This window comes from Martes martes (genome assembly GCF_963455335.1).
Source record: "Martes martes genome assembly, chromosome: 4".
In the NCBI taxonomy this organism is placed as follows: domain Eukaryota; kingdom Metazoa; phylum Chordata; class Mammalia; order Carnivora; family Mustelidae; genus Martes; species Martes martes.
In genome coordinates this window covers 94,496,534-94,520,269 of record NC_137891.1, presented here as the reverse complement: position 1 = coordinate 94,520,269, position 23,736 = coordinate 94,496,534, and the positions used below count along the sequence as shown (strand labels likewise).

Genomic DNA, 23,736 nt, shown 5'->3' with positions numbered 1-23,736 from the left:
TAGTAGGAGCAGGGTAATTCATGGCCTTTTGAATCCTACCAAGATGATTTTAGGGATCCCTGAGTGCTCTGATCCCAAAGCAGCTGCCTTTGGCTCAGGTCATGATCCCAGGGTCATGGAATTGAGTCCCACATCGGGCTTCCTGCTCAGGGGAGAGCCTGCTTCTCCCTCTCCCTCTGCCTGCTGTTCCCTCTGCTTGTGCTCTCTTTGTCAAATAAATAAAATCTTTTTAAAAAAGATAATTTTATGTTTATCTTAAGAGGAATGAGAAGTTCTAAAGAATTTCAGTAGGGAGTGACTTGGTTTGTGTTTTGAAAAGCTCATTTGGCTTGGAATATTGAGAACAGTATATTAAGGTAGAACAGTTAAGTACACAGACAAAGGAGAGATAATTATAGCCTAGGCTTGGAGGTGGTGGTGAGAAAAAAATGGATGGTTTTGAGAAATATTTAAGAATTAAAGATTTAAATACTTTGGATTGATCTAGGGGGATATTACCATTTGTTGAAAAGATTCCTTTTTCCATTGAGTTGCTTTTGCACATTTATAAAAATCATTTGGCCATATTTGTGTGGATCTGTTTCTGGACTATTTTTGTTTTCTTGATCTATTTGTTATCAATTCACCAATATATCAGCATCTTAATTACTGTAGCTTTATGATTGATCTTAGATTTGGGTAGTTGTATTCCTTCAGCTTTATTATTAAAAAGTTTTTAGCTATTCTAGTTCCTTTATCATACAGAATTTCATCTTGTCTATATCTGAGAAAATCCTGCCAGAATTAAGATATAATTGTGAGAAATCTATAGATCAAGTTAAGTTGAATTGCTGTAATTACTTACGTTGAGTCTTCTAACATGAACATGGTATCAATTTGTCCATTTGTATAGCTCTTCCTTGAATCTTTAATTAGCATTTTGTAGTTTTCAGTGTATAGATCTGTACGTGTTATATTTGTACCTAAATATTTCCTTTCTTGAAGGTGTTTTAAATGTACTTAAAAGTATTTTTCCAGTTGTACATTGCTGTAGATAGGAATATGATTGCTTTATGCACTGGCCTTGTATCCTGCAGTCTCACTAAAATCATTTATTAGTTCTAGGATTTTTTTGCACATTTCTTATCATTTTCTATGTAGAGAGTCATTCTGTCTGCGGATAAAGACAGTTGTAGTTCTTTTATTTTTGTCTAACTGCACTGCATCAGACTTCTAATATGTTCTTGAATAGGAGTAGTGAACATGTACATCTTTGTTTTGATCTTAAGGAAAAAACATTCAGTGTTTCACCATTAAGTATGATGTTAATTATAGGGGTTTCTTTTGTAGAGGTGCCCTGTATTCCTAGTTTTTTGACCGTTTTTTTGATTATGAATCTGTTGAATTTTGTCAAATGCTTTTTCTATGTCTACTGATATGATCGTGTAGTTTTCTTTTTTAGAATATTAATATGGTGTAGTACATTGATTTTCAAATATTGAACTAGCCTTGCGTTCTTGGGATAAATCCCAGTTGGTGTGGTATATTTTTGTTTTTCTTTATTGTTGAATTTGTTTTGTTAATATTTTGTAGAGGATTTTTAATTTAGGGTTCATGGGAAGTCTATAGTTTTCTTCAATTGTCTTTGTCTGGTTTTGGAATTAGGCTATTCTTGACCTCAGAAAATGAGTTGGGAAGCATTTCTTTAATTTCTGTGTTCTGGAAGAGATTGTGTAGAGTTAGTATTATTTCTTTCTTAAACATTTGGTAGAATTTTCTGGGTGAAATCATCTGAACTTAGAGACTCTTTTTTGGCAAGATTGTATTTATTAATTTGTTTGTTTGTTTATTTATTAAAGGTTTTATTTATTTATTTGAGAGAGAGAAAGTGAGAGAGAGAGAACACCAGCAGGGGTAGAGGGAGAAGCAGACTCCGTGCTGAGCAGGGAGCCCAATGCAGGGCTGGATCCTGGGACTTCAGGATCATGACCTGAGCTGAAGGCGGACACTTAACTGACTGAGCCACCCATGTGCCCCTTGGCAAGATTTTAAATGATGACTCTAATGTCTTTCATTATTGTGGAACTATTCAGTTTACCTATTTTATCTTAGATGATTTTGGTAGTTTGTGATTTTTAAGCTATCAGTCCATTTCATTGAAGTTGTCAACTTCCTGTGCGTGGAGTTATATGTAGTATTACTTGGATTTTTTTTTTTTTTTGATGTCTATGGAGTTTATAGTGTTTGCCTTTACTTCCATTACTAATATTGGTGATTTGTGTCTTCTTTCTTCTTTACAGTCTTGCTAGAGGTTTATTAATTTTTAAAAAAATTTTTATTTTATTTTTTTAAAATTTTATTTAATTTTTAAATTTTATTTTATTTTTTTTTTAGTTTTTAAATTTCTTCTCAGTGTTCCAGAATTCATTGTTTATGCACCACACCCAGTGCTCCAATACAAGGTTTATTAGTTTTACTGATTTTTTTCAAATAACCAGATTTCTGTTTTGTTGATTTTTCCTCTGTTTTTCTATTTCCAGTTTCATTGATTTCTTCTCTTTATTATTTTCTTCCTTCTACTTCCTTTGGGTTTATTTTGATCTTTTTCTAGATTCTTTAGATGGAAACAGATTGCTGTTTTGAGAACTTGCTTTTCCAATATGAGCATTTAGTGATATAAATTTACTTTAATCATCTCCTTAGCTGCATTCTACAAATTTTGTTATATTGTTTATTCATTTTCATTTAGGTTAAAGTATTTTCTAATTTCTCTTGATTTCCTCTTTGACCCTGGGGTTATTTAGAAGTCTGTTATTTAATTTCCCTGTGTTTGGAGATTTTCCTGTTTTATTTCTGTTATTCATTTCTAGTTTAATTCCATATGGTCAGAGAATATACTTTCTTCTTTAAATTTGTTAAGAATTTAATATCTTAGTAAATGTTCCATCTGTACTTGTAAAGAATGTGTACACTGCTATTGTTAGGTATATTGTCCTATAAATATCAGATTCAATTGATTGATGGTGTTTGAAAATCTTCTGTGTTGTTGATTTTTTTTGTCCTGTTCTATTATTTACTGAGAGAGAGGTATTAAGAGCTCCTATTTCGATTTAGTAATTGTTTCTTTCTAATTATGTCAATGCTTGCTTCACATATTTTGAATTTCTATTGTAAACCTCACATTCATACATAACTATTATATGTTCCTGACATACTGATCTTTGATCATTATTAAATATCTTTGTCTCTGATAGTATCCTTTTTTCTTGATGAATGTTTGATTTTCATGATGTATCTTTCAACCTATATTAGTCTTTACATTTGTAAATACTTATATATATATGGATATATGTAGCCTATATATAAATGAGTCTTTCTATGCACTATTGCTAGAGTTAGTCTTTTAAATCACAAATATGATCATGTTGTATGCTGTATCAAAATTTTAAATATCTCCACATTTCCTATTGATAAAATTCAGACTCTTTAAGTACAATAAGTAGGTTTTTTAAGAAAGTTTTATATTCAGTTTAGTTAACATATAGTGTATTATTAATAGTTTCAAGGGTAGAGTTTAGTGATTCGTTAGTTGCATATAATACCCAGTGCCCAATACATCAAGTGCCCTCCTTGATGCCTGTCACCCAATTACCCTATCCCCCTTACCCACCTCCTCTCCAGCAACCCTCAGTTTCTTTCCTAGAGTTAAGAGTCTTTTATGGCTTGCCTCTCTCTGTTTTTATCCTATTGTATTTTTCCTTCCCTTCCCCATGTTTATCAGTTTTGTTTCTTAAATTCCACATATGAGTGAAAGCATACAGTATTTGTCTTTCTCTGACTGATTTATTTTGCTTAGCATAATAACCTCTAGTTCCATTCACATCATTGCAAATGGCAAGATTTCATTCTTCTTGACGGCTGAGTAATATTCCATTGTATATGCACCCTATCTTCTATATCTACTCATCTGTTGATGGACATGTGGGTTATTGTGGACATTGCTGCTCTAAACATTGGTGTGCATGTACCTCTTTGAATCACTATATTTATGTCCTTTGGATAAATACCTAGTAGTGCAATTGCTGGGTTGAAGGGTAGTTCTGTTTTTAACTTTTTGAGGAACCTCCATACTCTTTTCCAGGATGGCTCCACCAATTTATGTTCCTACCACCAGTGTGAGAGAGTTCCCCTTTCTCTGAATCCTCACCAACATCTGTTGTTTCCTGAGTTGTTAATGTTAGCCATCTGACAGGTGTGAAGTGATAGCTCATTTTGGTTTTGATTTGTATTTCCCTGATGACAGGTGATGTTGAACATTTTCCCTGTGTCTATTAGCCATCTGGATGTCTTCTTTGGAAAAATATCTGTTCATGTCTTCTGCTCATTTCTTGATTGGATTTTTGTTTTTTGGGTGTTGAGTTTTATAAATTCTTTATAGATTTTGGATACTAACTCTTTATCTGATCTGTCTTTTATGAATATCTTCTCCCATTCCGTAGGTTGCCTTTAGTTTTGTTGATTGTTTCCTTTGCTGTGCAAAAGCTTTTTATCCTTAAGAAGTCCCAGTAGTTCATTTTTGCTTTTGTTTCCCTTGCCTCTGGAGATGTGTCTAGCAAGAAGTTGCTGTGGGCAAGACCAGAGAGATTGCTGCCTGTGTTCTCTAGGATTTTGATGGACTCCTGTTTCGCATTTAGGTCTTTCATACATAATGAATTTATTTTTGTGTATGGTGTAAAAAAAAATGGTCCACTTTCATTCTTCTACAAGTGGCTGTCCAGTTTTCCCAGCATCCTTTGTTGAAGAGACTGTCTTTTTTTCATTGGATATTGTCTCCTGCTTTGTCAAAGATTAGTTGGCCATAGAGTTGAGGGTCCAGTTCTGGATTCTCTATTCTGTCCCATTAATCTATGTGTCTGTTTTTGTGCCAGTACCATACTGTCCTAATGATTACAGCTTTGTAATACATTTTGAAGTCTGGAATTGTGATGCTTCTTCCAGCTTTTCTTTTTCAAGATTACTTTGGCTATTTGGGTTGTTTTTTGGTTCCATACCAATTTTAGAACTGTTTCTGGGGGTACCTGGGTGGCTCAGTCATCAAGCGTCTGTTTTTGGCTCAGGTCATGATCCCAGGGTCCTGGGGATTGCTCCCCACATTGGGCTCCCTGCTCCTCTCTCTCCCTTTGCTACTCCCCCAACTTGTATTCTCTTACTCTTGCTGTCAAATAAATAAATACCATCTTAGAATTTTTTTTTTTAGAATTGTTTGTTCCAGCTCTGTGAAAGATCCTGGTGGCATTTTGATAGGGATAGCACTGAATCTATAGATTGCTTTGGGTAGCTAGACATTTTAACAATATTTGTTCATCTGGTCCATGAGTATGAAATATTTCCATTTCTTTGTGTCTTCCTCAATTTCTTTCATAAGTGTTGTATAGTTTTCAGAATATGGATCTTTTACCTCTTTTGTTAGATTTTATTCCTTAGGTATCTTATGACTTTTGGTGCAATTGTGAATGGGATCGATTCTTTGATTTCTCTTTCTGATGCTTCATTGTTAGTTTGTAGAAAGACAACAGACTTCTGTGCATTGATTTTATATCCTGCAACTTTGCTGAATTCCTATATCAGTTCTAGCAGTCTTTTGGTAGAGTCTTCTGGGTTTTCTACATAGAAGATCCTGTCATCTGGGAAGAGTGAGTTTGACTTTTTCTTTGATCATTCGGATGCCTTTTATTTCTTTTTGTTGTCTGATTGCTGAGTCTAAGACTCTAGTACTGTTATACAACAGTAGTAAGAGTGGACATCCCTGTCATGTTCCTGACCTTAAGGGAAAAGTTCTGTTTTTCACCTGTTGAGGATTATTCACTGTGGTTCTTCCATGTATGGCTTTTATGGTGTTGAGGTATGTTCCCTCTATCCCTATACCATGGAGGGTTTTTATCGAGAAAGAATCCTGTATTTATCAGATGCTTTTTCTGCATCTATTAAGAGGATCATACGGTTCTTATTTTTTTCTTTTATTAATGTGATATATCATGTTGATGGGTTTATGGATGTTGAACATCCCCTGCAGCCCAGGAATAAATCCCACTTGGTCAGGGTGACTAATTCTTTTAATGTACTGTTGGATCCTATTAGCTAGTATCTTGTTGAGAATTTTGGCATCCATGTTTCTCAGGGATATTGGTAATTTTCCTTTTCAGTGGGATCTTTGTGTGGTTTTGGGATCAAGGTAATACTGGTCTCATAGAATGAATTTGGAAGTTTTCCTACCATTTCTAATTTTTGGAACAGCTTCAGAAGAATAGATATTAATTCTTCTTTAAATGTTTGGTAGAATTCCACTGGGAAGCTATCTGGCCCTGGACTCTTGTTTGCTGGGAGATTTTTGTTTACTGCTTCAATTTCCTTGCTGGTTATGGGTCTGTTCAGGTTTTCTGTTCCTGTTTCAGTTTTTGTAGTTTATATGTTTCTAGGAATGCTGTTTCTTCCAGATTGCCTAATTTGTTGGCATATAATTGCTCATAGTATTCTTTTATAATTGTTTGTATTTATGTGGTGTTGGTTGTGATCTCTCTTCTTTCATTGGTGATTTTTTTTTAAAGATTTTATTCATTTGATAGAGAGAGCACAAGCACGGGGAGAGGCAAAGGCAGAGGGAGAATCAGACTCTCTCCTGAGCTGGGAGCCTGTCCTGGGGCTTGATTCCAGGACCTGCAGATCATGACCTGAGCTGAAGGCAGCTGTTTAACCAACTGAGCCACCCAGGTGCCCCTCATTAGTGATTTTTTAAAAAATTTGGGTCCTTTTTCTTTTCTTTTTGATAAGTCTGGTCACAGAGTTATCAAGCTTGTTAATTCTTTCAAAGAACCAATCCTAGTTTTGTTGATTTGTTCTATCTTTTTTAAAATTCCTATGTCATTTATTTCTGCTCTAATCTTTATTATTTCAACTCTCCTGCTGGATTTAAGCTTTATTTACTCTTCTTTTTCCGGCTCTTTTAGGTGTAAGGTTAGGTTGTGTACTTGAGAGTTTTCTTCTTGAGGAAGGCTTGTATTGCTATTTACTTCTCTCTTAGGACTGCCTTTGCTGCAGCCCAAAGGTTTTGAAATGTCATATTTTCATTTTCATTCATTTCTATGTATTTTTTAATTCTTCTTTAATGTCCTCATTGACCCATTCATTCTTTAGTAGGATGCTTTTTAATCTCCTTATAGTTTTGGACCTTCCAAATTTTTTCTTGCAGTTTACTTCCAAGATTCATAGCATTATGTTCTGAAAATACCCATGGTCTGATCTCAGTCTTTGTGCTGGTTGAGTCCTGATTTATGACCTAGTATGTGCTCTGTTCTGGAGAATGTTCCATGTGCACTTGAAAAGAATGTGTATTCTGCTTTAGGATGAAATGTTCTGAATATATCTGTTAGGTCCATCTGGTCCAGTGTGTTGTTCAAAGCTCTTATTTCTTTGTTGATCTTCTGCTTAGATGATCTGTCCATTACTCTAAGTGAAGTGATAAAGTTCTCTATTATTGTTATCAATGAGTTTATTAAATTTGTTATTAATTGACTTATATATTTGGCTGCTCTCAAGTTGGGGTCATAAATATTTACGATTGTTAGATCTTCTTGTCAGATAGACCCCTTTAATATAATATAGTGTATTTCTTCATCTCTTATTAAGTCTTTGGTTTAAAATCTAGTTCATCTGATATAAGGATGGCTACTCCAGCTTTCATTTGATGTCCGTTAGTGTGATAAATGGTTCTCCAGCCCTCATTTTCAATCTGGAGGTGTCTTTGGGTCTAAAATGAGTCTCTTGTAAGCAATGTATTGATGGGTCTTTTTTTTTTTTTAATCCATTCTGATACCCTATATCTTTTGTTTGGAGCATTTAAATTCAGAGTAATTATTGAAAGGTATGAACTTAGTGCTATTGTATTACCTGTAATATTGCTGTTCTGTAGGTTGTCTCTGTTCCTTTCTGGTCTTTGTTACTTTTGGTCTCTCTTTTTGCTCAAAGGGTCCCCTTTGATATTTCTTGCAGGGTTGGTTTAGTGTTCACGAATTACTTTAGTTTTTGTTTGTCTTGGGAACTTTCTTTTTCCTTCTATTCTGAATGACAACCTGCTGGGTGAAGTATTCTTGGCTGCATATTTTTCCCATTTAGCACAGTGAATATAACCTACCAGTTCTTTCTGGCCTGCCAGGATTCTGTGGACAGGTATGCTGCCAGCCATGTGTGTCTACCCTTGTTTGTTAAGGACCTCTTTTTTTTTTTTTTTTTTAAAGATTTTATTTGTCAGATAGAGATCACAAGTAGGCAGACAGGCAGGCAGAGAGAGAGAGAGGAAGGGAAGCAGGCTCGGTGCTGAGCAGAGAGCCCAATGCAGGGCTTGATCCCAGGACCCTGAGATCATGACCTGAGCCGAAGGCAGAGGCTTTAACCCACTGAGCCACCCAGGCGCCCCTGTTAAGGACCTCTTATCCAAAGATACTTTTAGGTTTTTCTCTTAATCTTTGTAATTTGCAAGTTTCACTAAAATATGTTGAGTTGTTGACTCATTTTTGTTGATTGTGAGGGTAATTCTCTGTACTTCTTGGACCTGAATGCCTGTTTCCTTTCCCAGATTAGGGAAGTTCTCAACTATAATTTGTTCAAATAAACCTTGGTCCCTTTTTTCCAAATTCTGCTCCTTCTGGGACTCCTATAGTATGGATATTATTTCACTTTATGGAATTGCTGAGTTCCCTAAGTTGACCTTTGTGATCTAATAGTTTCCTTTCCCTCTTCTTTTCATCTTCATTATTTTCCATGATCTTATCTTCTGTGTCACTGATTTACCCTTCTGATTTGTTCAGTTTGGTTTTTATGTCCTCCATTTGGGACTGCATCTCAATTATAGCATTTTTAATTTTGGCCTGACTAGATTTTAGTTCTTTTATCTCTACAGTAAGAGATTCCCTGGTGTCTTCTAGGCTCTTTTCAGCCCAGCTAGTATCTTTATAATCATTGTTTTAAACTCTAGTTCAGACATCTTACTTATATCTGTATTGATTAAATCCCTGGCTGTGAATACTACTTCCTGTTCTTTCTTTTGGGGTGAATTTTTCTGTGTCATCATTTCATTGAGAAAGGAAGAGAAGAAAGAAAGAGAAAAAGACAACAAAAACAATGATAACAACAACAACATTAAAACCAAAAAAACCCTCTAGATCCTGGGTTTGTTTTGGTCTGCTCGTTGAATAAACAAAAAAAAACAAAAAAAAACAAAACCCAAAATATTAAAGAAACACACACACACACACAATAAAATACAATTAAAAGAAAAAAATATTTTTAAGAAATTAAAAAAGAATCAAGAATTGAAAAAATAAAATAACTGAAAAAAAATAAAAGGCTATAGTATAAAAATACAAAGAGTGCTATATACTGTTTTCCCCAAGAGCTGAAGCTTTGCAGCCCTCTATGATCTGTAAACTTGGTGTGAGTTGTTGGTGCTGGTCTTCCAGGGGAGGGGCCTGTTGTGTCCTAGTGGAAGTGCACCTCCAGTGCACAGGGAGGCAGGGTTTGGTGCCAGTTATTAGTTTTTATTATTAATATAGGACATTTATTGTCAGACCTTTAATGAAATTTGTTGTGATCTCATGCTTGAATAAAGAACATAAAAACTGAGTACACACACACGCACACACACACTCTGTTGAATAATAGGAGGAATTGATAATAATTAAGTACCCATAACTAAAGAAATAATGGTTGTTTTATACTTGGTCTTGCTTAGTTTCTAGAGCTACAATATCCAGTATGATAACTATTAACCAAATGTGGCATTTAAATTTAAAATTTTTTTCCCATTTAGGACCACCTTTGCCGTATCCCATAGGTATTGGACCAATATGTCTTTGTTCTCATTGATTTCCATGAATTGATTAAGTTCTACTTTGATTTCTTGGTTGACCCAAACATTCCTGAGCAGGATGGTCTTTAGCTTCCAAGTGTTTGAATTTCTTCTAAATTCTGTCTTGCGACTGCGTTCCAGTTTCAAAGCATTGTGGTCCAAGAATATGCAAGAAATAATCTCAATCTTTTGATATTGGTTGAGACCTGATTTGTGACTCAGTATGTGGTCTCTTCTAGAGAAAGTTCCATGTGCACTCAAAGAGAATGAGTATTCTGGTGTTGTAGAGTGGAATGTTCTGTATATCGCTATGAGGTCTATCTGGTCCAATGTGTCCTTGAAAGCTATTGTTTCTTTGTTGATTTTCTGCTTAGATGATCTATCTGTTGCTGAGAGTGGCGTGTAGGATCCCCTACAATTAACACGTTCTTATCGATATGTCTCTTTATTTTGCTTAACAGTTGACTTATGCAGTTGGCTGCTGTCATGTTGGGGGGATTCATATTTACAATTGTTAGGTTTTCTTGTTAGATAGACCCTTGACATAGTGTCCTTCTGTATCTCTGTCTCTCACTTAAAATCTAATTTGTCTGCTATGAGAATCGTTACCCCAGCTTTCTTTTGAAGACTCTTGGCATGAAATATCGTCCTCTATCCATTCACTTTCAGGCTGGATGTATCTTTAGGTTCAAAATGAATCTCTTGTAGACAGCATATGAATGGGTCCTGTCTTTTTTTTTTTTTATTAATTTCTTTTCAGTGTAACAGAATTCATTGTTTATGCACCACACCCAGTGCTCCATGCCACACGTGCCCTCCATAATACCCACCACCAGGGTGACCCAGCCTCCCACCCCCACCCCTTCAGAACCCTCAGATTGTTTTTCAGAGTCCATAGTCTCTCATGGTTCATCTCCCCTTCCAATTCTCCTCAACTTCCTTCTCCTCTCCATCTCCCTATGTCCTCCATATTATTTGTTATGCTCCACAAATAAGTGAAACCATATGATAATTGACTCTCTCTGCTTGACTTATTTCACTCAGCATAATCTCTTCCAGTCCCGTCCATGTTGATAGAAAAGTTGGGTATTCATCCTTTCTGATGGCGGCATAATACTCCATAGTGTATATGGACCACATCTTCCTTATTCATTCGTCCATTGAAGGGCATCTTGGTTCTTTCCACAGTTTGGCGACCGTGGCCATTGCTGCTATAAACATTGGGGTACAGATGGCCCTTCTTTTCACTCCATCTGTATCTTTGGGGTAAATACCCAGTAGTGCAATTGCAGGGTCATAGGGAAGCTCTATTTTTAACTTCTTGAGGAATCTCCACACTGTTCTCCAAAGTGGCTGCACCAGTTTGCATTCCCACCAACAGTGTAAGAGGGTTCCCCTTTCTCCACATCCTCTCCAACACACGTTGTTTCCTGTCTTGCAAATTTAAATTAAAGTAGACCAAATTTAAAAGTCAGTACCTCAGCTCCAATAGCCACATTTGAAGTGCTTAGTTACTACCATATGTTCCTATTATGCCAGAAAGTCTAATTTTATAAGACTCATCTAAAGTGGAGGTTGACACAATTTTTATCTGAACATCCAGTAGCAAATTTTTAGGCTTTGTGGGCCATATTAATCCCTGTTGTAACTATTCAACTTTGTTATAAGGCAAAATGGAAATATATAATACATAAACATATTAGCTGTGTTATAGTAAACCTTTATTTAAAAACAAGCAGTGGCTGGATTTGGCCTGTGGACTGTAGGTTGTTCACCTTGTTTGTCTAGAACATTGAATTTAATTCTTGCTACCTTACTTAAAACTATGTATCGACAAAATGAGTACATCCTGAGAGAATAAAGCAAAACCATTTCATCAGAAGAATGATAATAAGAATTAGAGATTTTAGAATAGTTAAGAGAAAAGTTAGGGAATGTTGATAACTTTCTTCAAATATTTGTTTTTGCTATCGTGTGAAAAAGGAACTAGACTTCTATGTGACTAAGGAAAGCAGAACAATGACCATTGCATGGAAGTTACAGGGAAGCACATTTTAGTACAACGTCAGGAAACAGGATGGATGGACTAGTGAGTGACTAATAAATGCTAATAAATTGGAGTGATTTATGTATAAGATAAAGTTTGAATTCAGTGACCAGCATGATTTTTTTTTCAATGAAAACTTCAGGACTTTGTCCATTGAATCTTCTGCCATCATATATAGTTTTGGAATTTACTTAATTATGACTTGTTTTCTCTCTCTCTTTAATTTTTTATTTAGCCAGAGAGAAACTCATAATTGTCTTTGCTCTAGTTAGGCATTTTGATTATTTTACATATGTATGTGCTTTGGCTGTCCTGATTTGTTAATGTTCTTATATAGGCAGAAAACCAAAAGCTTTTAGATGAAAAGAAACAATTTGAGAAGATTGCTGAAGAATTAAAAGGAGCAGAGCAAGAACTAACTGGTCTTCTCCAAACCAGAGAGGTTTGTTTAAAAAAGATATTTTCTTACCAACATTTTGTTAGTAGAATACAGATTTACAGAATAGATTGTGGTATTGTGAAGGATTTGCTTTGTGAAGGATTTCTTCTCACAATTCCTTCGAAGGAAGCGTTCCTGCTACATTTAATATACTAGTGATCGATTTGAAACAACTCTAGAGAATCTTCATATTATAATGGAGATAAAGATCAACATTATGATATCAATAGTATGCATAATGCTGTGGTTTATAACAATCACATTTTTGATGTCTTTAGTATTTATAGATTGAATATTTTACTTTTATTAAGTTCTTTGTTTATAATAATTTTTACAGTTCTCATACTGTAATTTTAGAATATATTTTTATTTTAAAAAGGTATTTTTTCAGTATGTAATAGCATTACATTGTAATTATATTTTTATAATAGTAACAATAATATAGGTTTTTTTTTTTAAGATTTTATTTATTTGAGAGAGAAAGAGAGCATAAGCAGGGAGAGGGACAAGCAGACTCCCTGCTGAGCATGGAGCTGCATGTGGGGCTCGATCATGACCCTGAGATCATGACCTGAGGTGAAGTCAGACACTTAGCTGACTGAGTCAGCCAGGCGCCCCCAGAACAGATTAGTTTTTAAGATTCTACCTGATTTCATTAACTAATATATTTTTTCTTAATAGAACATTTTAATTGAGATTAATTACCTGCTAGAGTAAAACTGATAAAAATATTTTATAATATGTAAATATAATCTTTCTGGTTGAGCTTTAGAATATCAAGATGGAATTCACTTAAATTACATTTGTCATTGCTCCTTTTTCTATAATTAGAATGGTTTTGGCATTAAATCTATTATATTTTAAAATTTGACATTTTTAACCAAAATATTGTCAAATATTTGACTTGATTACAAGTGGCCATATTTTAAACAAGAAAATTGTAAAAAAAAAATGTTTGCTGTGATTATACACATTTTCCAGGAAAAAGTACATGATTTGGAAATACAGTTAACTGCCATTGTGACAAGTGAACAGCATTATTCCAAACAGGTTAAAGAGCTGAAAACTGAGCTTGAAAATGAGAAGTAAGCTTTTTCTCTATAAATAAGTTATGTATTCAATTTCTTAGCTTTCTGATAGTTAATAATAAATTAGTAAGTTATATTCACTATTTATTTGGAGTTAAAGTTGTGTTTTATTACTAGAGATAAAAATAAGTTATTAATTTCATTGTTAATTAAATTAGCAGTGATATGTATATATCATAAACATAAAAAGAGTACATCACAAAGTTGAAAACTTATTTAGATCACTATATTACTTTTCTTGGAGATAGTTAGTTCCTGATAAAAATAATCATTTGTAGTTCTACCTAGTTATTTTGCTTGTTTTGTTAAGTTATTTCATAGATTTGTTTTGTTGAAGTGACCAAAATACAGGTCATTGAATTATGGGTAAAATTCATATATTAACCAAAATTCCTTTTAATAAATGGACTGGTTAGTTATTTATACTTAGTATAAATTTATATAATCTTTGATATGTTTGCTTTTTCAAACTTTCATTTTTGAATCTACTCTTTGATGAATTTCCAGTACTGGTAATTAGGAGAAAATAATAGATGATGCTGAAATCATTTCATAGAGCCACACAGTTCCCTTCTTTCATTTAAAACTGATCCTGACTGTCACCAATAATAGCAGTAATTTCTCTTCCAGTGTAGAGCATTTGAGACCTTGTAAGAGCAGTTCAAGTATTGTGTATAGAAGTTAAACCAAGTTTTATTTATTTTAATGAAAATATTTTATTAAAGATAGTTCATGCCTCATGACTACTTTAATCAAATCACCAGAAGTTTGGAACAGTTTCTAAGAGACAGTATACTATAGACAGAAAAATTATATGAAGAAAATAATATATACTTCAAAATTTGTGGAAAAATATAGAGTATGGGGTATATAGGGAATATTCAAGAAAATATGACATCTTGTAAAAGAAAATATGACATCTTTAAAACTTAGAGAAAATTTTAAACATGTACAAAGTGGAGGAAAAAATGTAATGAAGCAGCATGTACTTATCTCTCAGCTTCAGAAATTAACTAATGGCCAATCTTATTATACTCCCAGCCCTTTCTCTCTTTACCCTAAGATTATCTTGAATTAAATTCCACATCATATAATTTAATAGGTAAATATTTAGATCTGACATGTTTTTAAAAAATAGGCTTAAGACTACTGAACTAAATGCAAGCTGCAACAGGCTTTCACTGGAGAACAAAGAACTAGCACAAGAAACAAGTGATATGGCCCTAGAAATCAAGAAACAGCAAGAAGATATTGATGTGAGTTGATATAGAAAGTACCAGTGACTTAGTTTTCTAACCTGTACAATTAGGGTATTAGAATAGATAACCTTCCAAGATTCTTTCACCTTTACAAATCTGATTATGTTAGAGCTGATACTTTGTTTCAAAAGGAAAAGATGCATATTGATTTTGGTGGTGAATAATGGGGAACAGAATATAGAGACTATATCTGTTGATATAATTAATCTAATTTTAAGCATCAAGATTTTTATGAAGTATTTATTCAACAAGTATTTTTTAAGTAAATCATGAAAGAATGTGAAGGATACAATGGTGAATAGAACATCTTCCTCTTTAAGTTCTTATGACTCAATAGAAAAACTAAATACTCAAGTAACTTAAACAAAATACAATGTTATATGTGTTGTTTGGGGACCAAGTGTTACCGGAATTGACAGAATTGCTCTTCTGCCATTGTGGAAGAGCAGGCTTCAGAGGGAGTATAGCGTTGATTTTGGCCTTAAAAGATGAACAACTGTGAGATCAGTAGGTATCAGTGAATGGAAAAACATTCCTTTAAGCCACAACAATATGAATAGAGGATAAAAGGCTTAAATTAGCACTGGGAAACAGCAAGTAAAACTTGTGTTTTTGTTTGTTTGTTTGTTTGTTTGTTTTTAGCTGCTATGTAGAGATTGTTAGGGTAATAATTAAAATAAGGCTGGAAAAATAGTGTGGAACTATGCAAGATAAATAGCCCATTGTCTTGTTTTACATATAACTAAATTTTATGCTGATGGATAAAGGTTTTTAAAGAATAGTTTCAATTTTATTTTTGTTGAAGCAAAATAATATAAAGAACATTGATTATTTCCTTAGAATAGCAAAAAGCAAGAAGAAAGGATGTTGAAACAAATAGAAAAACTGGAAGAAACGGAAACACAGTTAAGGCAAGACTAATGAATTGGGTTTTTTTGGCAAAAGATTTTAGTACTTCTTTTCTGTTAATTTGTTAGAGTCCATTTAGATAATACTTAATGTTAAATATGGTATAAAGTAAAAAATTAGAATTACTATGTTAGAGTTCTGCTTAAAATAAAATGGTAATGTCTTTTGTTCTTAGTGTTGAAATAGTAAGATTAGACTTTGAGATTAATTTTAAAGCATCCTGAACTTTCTTATATTTAATATTTAAGAAAGTAATTATATATAAGAAAATTTAGAAGAGAAATTTTTATAAGACCAGTGCTCTAACCCCAGAGCTATGGAGCCTAGAAGAGAAATTTTTTAAAAATTAATATTTTTAAGCATTGTCCATGTTTCTAGGTGTTTTCAAATCATCTCTTTTAATGCCTATAAACCAGTCAAGTGGATATAACAGTATTTATTTTAATCCTTTTTGTTTTTAGATACTTACATTTTCTTATTTTTCACTATCATTGACAATACTATAGTTAACAACTTGGTGCATACAGATTTTTTTCTTATTTTTGAATTTGATAGGATATGTTTCAAGGAGTAGAATTTACTGAGTTACTGGAATAATTGTTTCAATGACTTTTGATAGTCAAATAGTTTTTAATAGGTTATACAGGTTGTAAACCATATAGTGCAACCACTATTGTATGAAAATGATGGTTCCAAAATCTTTTAATTGTTTTGGGAATTAGCATTAATTTATTTGATAATATAACAGATAAAAACAACTCATTGTTCTTACGATTTATAATTTTTATTTTTTGGCTAAGCTTTGGAATTTTTTATGCTTACTTGCCCGAATTTCTTTTTTCTAATATTGCTTATATCTGTTCCGCATTAATGTTTTGAGGTCTAAATTGTTTTCTTACTGATTTATTTAAGCTTTAAAAAATATAGTAATCCCTTACCTTGTTTTATTTACAGTACATATTTCCCCCAACTTGTTTTCCTTTCACTCTGGGTAATTTTTTTGTCGTGCATAAGTTTTTTCATTTTGTATAAGATCTAATTGTCTTTGGGGGGGTAATTTTTCCTATTGCTTTTCTACTTAGAAATTTGTCTGCTTGAAATCAAATATTAATCTTTTCATTAGTTCTTTTTTCAAATTGATATATTGATATTCAGTTTTTCTTTCTCTTTTTCAAGTAATAAAAACATTTCAAGATAGCTTACTTCTTAACACAACTATGGATCTATGACTTGGGTTTTCATATATAGTGTTTTCATGTTTATTTTCTGAGTAACATGTTTTTGTATTTTGTTTCCTTCTAATCCATTAGTAATTTAGATGATTTCCAAATATTTAGGGGCTCTTGTTTGTACTTATAGTCTGAAGTATTAAGTTTTGTTTTTTTTATATTTGGTTAACATTTAGGATTGAGATAATGTGAATAAAGTGCTATCTACAGTTCCTGGCCACATAACTATTGTTATTTTCTAGGTTTAGAAAATCATCTTTTATTGTATTTCTATTGATTGCTTTAGTTGTTTCAATTTTTATTAATTGCTTTAGTTTGTTTCAAGTTGTCTCAATTTTCTCATTGAGAAGCAGCTGAGACATTGTTTTTAGGTTGGATCTCAGTGACTAAGGCACTGTACATTTTGAGGATAAAAAGTGAAGACTTATTTTGGGGAAAGGCTTCTTTTTATTTAAGAGAATTCAGATTATTTTGATTATATCTTTTTGTATATAAACTTATAGAACTCCAAATATAAATATATAGGAAAAGTAAGAATATGTCAATTAAAAATTCAATACTCTGTTAAAGGATAAATATCATGGATTCAGTTTTTACAAAGCCAATTATTCCGTATGATTGAATAATATTCTGTGCATACAGCTTAAACCCAGCAACATATTAGTGCTAGCCAGGGCGACTATAATTAGAAATAGCTTCAAGTATCTGAGACAAAAATACCATTGCATTCATGTGCAGCGGGCAGATTTTTAATTTAAAAAAATTTGAAAAGACAATATATGCATATGGCACAAAATTCAAAGCAACAAGGGGGAACATGGGGAAAGGAAATTATCTTCTCTTTGTCTTTCTGCTATCTAGTTTTCCTCCCCAGGGGTATCACTGTTTTCTTGTGTGTGTTTCCAGACATACCCTCTCTCTATGTAGGGATGTTTGTCTATGTAAATATCTCAGTCGTGTAGTCCTTCATTAAAATCACTTGCATTTATGTCCCTAATTTATTTGTATAAAATTATGACTACATCTTAGAATGATGACTAATTTATGACTTCTTAAAGAAAAGAGTAAAATGAAATCTTGACTTAAATAAGAAATAAATATTTCTTTTTTTAATGGATTAAAGGATCTAGATAATTAGTTTCAAATTAAATGTATAAGGTAATTTGAATGTAGGAGGGGAAGTATGCCTGTTGACATTAATGCATGAAAAATTACTAAACAAAATAAAAATTTAAACCAACAAAAAATATAATAACCATTTTAAGAAATCCCAGAAAAGCAGTAAAACAAAAATATGACTTTTTTTTTTTATAATGTCACTCTTCCATTTCCTTTAAGAAATGAACTGGAATCTGTGAGAGAAGAATTAAAACGGAAAGGAGATGAAGTTAAATGTAAATTGGACAAGAGTAAAGAAAATGTATGTTATATTAATAAATTGTATAACAATTTCAAATCATAAAATCAACACCACATGTCTAAAAAAAAATAATGTGAAGTATGCTATCGATATAGGGACTGTTGTATGCAGTTGACCTTTAAACGATAGGCAGCATTAGTTTATTTTGCTTATATGGTTTATATGTAGAAGAAATAGTGGCATAATTACAAATTTCTTTCATAAATGCTTAATATTTAATGATGATATACATTTTTAGGCTAAAAGAGTTCATATTTTAGTAGTAAAGAACATACTGATAAATTGATAAGTTTGTGTTGTGCTTTGGTGGATACGATTTCAACAAGTTGAGATAAAGTTTTTAGGGAAGAATGTCACAAAAGTGAAATGGTACAAAGTATGTGACATGATTATAGTATACAGTATACATAGTGGGGAGAAGATTTGCCAAAATAGATGTAGCTAGATTGTGAAGGCCTTGACTGTGTTTTTTCATTCACTCAGCACGTATTATTAGCTATCTACTCGTGCCAGGCACTGTTCTCGGTGCCCAGTTTAGACTTCATTTGTTCTGGTGGATAATGTGTGATTCAGTTAAGGTGGTTTTTTTTTTTTTTTAAATTATTACTAGGAAAGTCACATTTTGATTTCTAAGAATGGAATGGGAAAGATATGAAAGGCACTGGAATTAGTTGGAAAGCTTTAAAAAAAAAGTGTCTTAAAAGCTCCAAAAAACATCTTGGAGAGGACTTTGCCCTAGTTTAATTTTACTTACTTATTCCTAAGTCAGTCATTGTGGTTAAGGGATAGAATAATTTGGTGAAGCCTGAGCTGTGTACCTATCTACTCCTGGAGACAGATCAGCTTCCATCAAACTACATGGATTTAACAGGATTACTATGGAATTTACACTAACAGAGTCTTCTCAGGAAAGAATGGTGGCCAGACCAAAGTAGCTCCTCCTGGAGCATATACAAGGAGCATCTAATCAAAAGTTGAGTCAGGACACCTTCCTGGAAGAAGTGACATTCACTTTGAACCCTAAGATTAATAGAAATTACTGGAAGGCAGAGGGATGGACACTAATATATCAGGGAATATTGTAAGTTATAAGCACACACACACTACATACAGAGTATGAAAGAGTGTCATATTTGTTCATTTTTAATTTTTATTTTTTAAAGATTTTATTTATTTATTTGGCAGAGAGAGACTCAGTGAGAGAGGGAACACAAGCAGGGGGAGTGGGAGAGGGAGAAGTAGGCTTCCCGCCAAGCAGGGAGCCCGATGTGGGGCTCCATCCCAGGACACTGGGACCATGACCTGAGCCAAAGGCAGATGCTTAACGACTGAGCCAGCCAGGTACCTGGAGAATGTCATATTTAAAAAACTATGGAAAGTTCATCTTGGCTGAAAGGTGGAGTTTAAAATAGTAGTAATAGTGGAGGGAGTAGAGAAAGCTGAGGGTAGAGATAAGCATGGGGAGATGAAGGATAGGGGAAATGAAGGTTGGGAGAGATAAGGGCAGATTATTTAAGGCCCATAAACTATATTTAGGAATTTGACATTATTGAAGAGTTTTGACATGAGGAGTGTCGTATTTATTTTTAGAAAGCTGTAAGACTATCTTATAACTAAGATTGTAAGGACGAGATGAGCTAGTATTTTTAAGGGCTTACAGTATACCAGGAACATTCTAGTTCTTTGTATATGTTCTCTTAGTTAACTGCAAGTTATTTTTGTCCTCATTTTATGAATTAAGAAGTTGGGCCTCCAAAAGGTAAAAATGTTTGAAAGGCTACATAACTAAGAAGTAGTAGTGCTGGCTTTCTGGCATTCTTTAAACTATACCACATTTTTTTTCTTTCAAAAAGGTATTTTTTCTTTCAGTTTCATATTTATTAAAAAGGAATTTAATCTCCTGAAGATTTGCTATGTAATTTACTACTTTAAGATTTGCATCAGAGGCTGCTTCAAGACACTAATCCTTTTGTGATGGGGAAAAAACATGAATCTGGTGTTTAAAGTAAAAATCCTTTATCAAGAATTTAAATGTACTTTACCAATGTACAAGATATTAGTGATGAGTTAGGAAAAAAGCTCAAAATGCAAGACAAGTTGGCCCATTTAATCTTTTTCCGTGGTTGGATTTCAATTTACTACTGAAATAGTTTCCTAGAAAGATCCAATTTGCAAGTAGTTCTCAGAAATTTGCCTGACATTCATTACACCTTTCCCCCAGCAACTCACTATCTTAGTTCAGACATTTATGTTATTTCATACTTGCTTTCTCTGAGCTTATTTTCTCATCCCTAAAATGGAGATAATAATACCTGACTTTATCATTGGGTTGTTCTGAGGTTCAGATTAACGAGTGTTTGCGAAAGACATATTTAGAAGATTATAGACATTTGACAACTTTAAAAAATTCAAGATAAACTGAGAAATTTGATAAAATATTACAAAATACTATTGGGCTAAAATTAAAAGTGAAAAGCATTAACATAAAATCATTAAAGACAATTTCTTTTTAAAAAAAGGATACAGCAATAAACTGGAAGTATGTATATTTTATAGAAATATAAGACTAAGTTTTATAATTCCATTTCTGAAAGATACTCAGAAGAAAATAGAAATTCTGTTAACATTTTAAATATGATGGCAAATAATGTTTTTTAGGCTCGCAACATTGAATGTGAAGTTTTAAAAAAAGAAAAACAAATGAAGATCTTAGAAAACAAGGTATTATCAAATTGCAAAAGCATTTTTGAAAAAAGAGACTTTGTAGCAAAAGTATGACTACGTTCTTTAAGACCAGTCTTTACACTGTCCTGTACAAAGAGATATCAAATCTCTTTGAAGACTTTAAGGAATAATTTTGGATTTTTACTGCAGGTTTCTTTGAAGAAGCTCTGGGTTTAGGAGCTTTGTATGTGCTTCAAAGAGCAAAGTTTCATGAAATTCCTCTTTAGTTATCTCTTCCTTTCCCCAAATTTTACACTCTCAGTAGCTGCATTTGTTGGCTGAATCTTTAGAGTGGCAAGATGCTTTTAAAGGTTATTGTTAGACATATTTCTCATTCATATAATCAAAGGAGCTACAGAAAATTTTCTGCTCCCTTTATGTGAAGTTGTGAAGTGTTTTTACTGCCTGGCTGTCCATCCCAATTCACTTCTCCCGTCTCCACATATTTATCCTAAACTTGACCTTCTTACCTATAGTAAGTAGCCCTCTGGAAAAGTTTAGCTCACTTTCTGAAGTTCTGACTTCTGATAATACCCTTTTCTTCTGCCTAGAATTCTGGTGAGTAAAATTCTTTGTTTCTATGCATGTGAATTGTTTTACTTAGAAATGAACTGTGATTGGGAAAAAAAAAAAAGAACTATGGTAGTTTAAATCCTTTTCAAGAATTTTGAACATTCTACCAAATATATTTATCTTCATTAGCTCTAAATTTGGAGATTGTTTAAATTTAAAAGGTGTGACAAGTTATTTTAATTTTCATTGTCTTATCAGAAAGAAAGGAGAGTGAGATGGGCAGTCAAATTACATTCAAAGTTGATAGTTTTGGTGTCATTATTTTAGTAAGATATACACTTATTTTTGGATTGTAGGAATGCCAGTTATAAAGATGGCTTTATAGGAATACCAGTGTCTGAAGTCATTTCAGGTCTGATTCTGCTTTTTGTTCTTTCTGCTGATGTTTACTCATTGATTCTCAATTCTTTGTTTTTTTGGTTTTTTTTGTTGTTGTTGTTATGATTCTTTGGAGTTTTATCTATGGGAATTCTTTGAGGCTTGTGTTGGAGTTTGTATCTTCCCAAAAAGATTGTCTTGGGAGCACTGTTCACCAGGAACCATTTTAAATTAAATTCTCCATTTTAGGTTTTTTCAAATCATAGAGATAGCATGAATTTAGGCTGTAAACTCATATAAGGCTACCTCATGGCTACAAATTCTCAGAGAAGGTTTTGATAACTTTCTCTCAGTGCTAGCATCAAGACAGACAAGTTTTCTTGTGACCCTTCTGTGTGGCAGATTTGTTTTTTAAAAATATTGTCATAGATGGGGCGCCTGGGTGGCTCAGTGGGTTAAAGCCTCTGCCTTTGGCCCAGGTCATGGTCCCAGGGTCCTGAGATCGAGCCCTGCATCGGGCTCTCTGCTCAGTGGGGAGCCTGCTTCCTCCTCTCTCTCTGCCTGCCTTTCTGCCTACTTGTGATCTCCGTCTGTCAAATAAATAAATAAAATCTTAAAAAAATTTTTTTTCATAGAATAGGTAATCTTTTGAGTTTGTGGCTTTATGCAGGGTTGTCTTATTGAATTTCTTACCTTTAGTGAGCTCTAAGTTTTATCTTCTATCTCCCTTACACTAGGTAGTTTCAGCAGATGTCCATAACTGGCTTTGGTGCGACCCCAAACCTGCTATTATTACTTTAAAGTTATAATTTCAACTCATTTTGTAGCCATTTCCTTTTAAATTATTTTTTATCAGGAAGGTGGTTCAGAATATACAGGTGGCTTTTTGGCCAGAATTGGAAATCCTTGATTTTTGAAAAAAGTAAAAATTGTATACACAAATAGTTGCACCTGCTAATGTATTTATACCAGTAAAATTGGCATGAAAATCACCAAAATGTCTCTCATTTTTCTATAGCTTTTCTTCCTTTTTTTTCTTTTGAGTTTTCTGAAATAGATTTTAGGGGTTGGGCATATTAAAAATAAGATTATTAAGCAGCTGTGCCATGTATTACTCAGTTTTAGAATAATAGCTGATTATGACTACACATGGGTTTTGCAATAAAAATATTTAACAGAGTATTTTGTGCTGAGAGATTAAATTTTTTTTTCCATTGGAGTTTCTTTCTACTTTGATGGAAATTTGTACAACTTACATTATCTGTAATGTTTTAGGACTGTTTAGGAATCTGTTCTGCTTTTATGGTAGTCCAATTATTTCTTAGCCTAATGCCTCTTAGTCCAATCATGCATGTGTACTCAGGTGAAATAGTCTCTCAAAGTGTGATATAAAAAAGTTTTAGGTGGTATTTCTATAAGAGAAGTTAGAATGCAGTTATGAGGAGATAGAGTATCACATTATTCCCCTTCCCCAAATATAAAAGTAAAAGAGACTCGGAAGTGAGAAACGAGGAATAATGAGTAAGGATGAAGGCAATTACAGTTAATCTTACCTCTGGCTATAGCTTTTCAAAATCTAATTAATAATATAATTCAGCCTTCTATATAGGATTGAGCAAGAGGCACATTTTCCTTAAAGTAATTGAATTCATGTGTTCTTTAAGAGGTTAAGAAATGTGAAGAATTTCAAATTTCTATTGAGAAAAATATTTATTAAAATTTACTTGATCACATAATTTTATACACTAATGGAATTACTAAACTACATAATTTTTGAAGTGACCTTTATGTCATTTTATGCAATATTTTTATTAGTTTAAAGTTACTTATTTTGACTGGAATATTGAATA

The 23,736-nt window shown here is 33.1% G+C and overlaps 1 protein-coding gene across 3 annotated transcripts in view; it reads left to right on the top strand.

The window, feature by feature from the left end:
• The window catches only part of SYCP1 (synaptonemal complex protein 1), a gene marked incomplete at its 3' end in the record, with an annotated part of 134,869 nt that overhangs the window by 67,172 nt on the left and 43,961 nt on the right, over positions 1-23,736 (top strand). For 2 of the 3 annotated variants that reach the window (XM_080802218.1, XM_080802217.1), the window contains exons 16-20: positions 12,265-12,369; positions 13,348-13,451; positions 14,593-14,710; positions 15,554-15,624; positions 18,190-18,271. In XM_080802218.1, the coding sequence (XP_080658344.1) occupies positions 12,265-12,369; positions 13,348-13,451; positions 14,593-14,710; positions 15,554-15,624; positions 18,190-18,271 (480 nt within the window). Of the gene's footprint in view, positions 1-12,264; positions 12,370-13,347; positions 13,452-14,592; positions 14,711-15,553; positions 15,625-18,189; positions 18,272-20,929; positions 20,993-23,736 lie in introns of all 3 variants that reach the window. The other variant, XM_080802216.1, reaches the window with a different exon arrangement.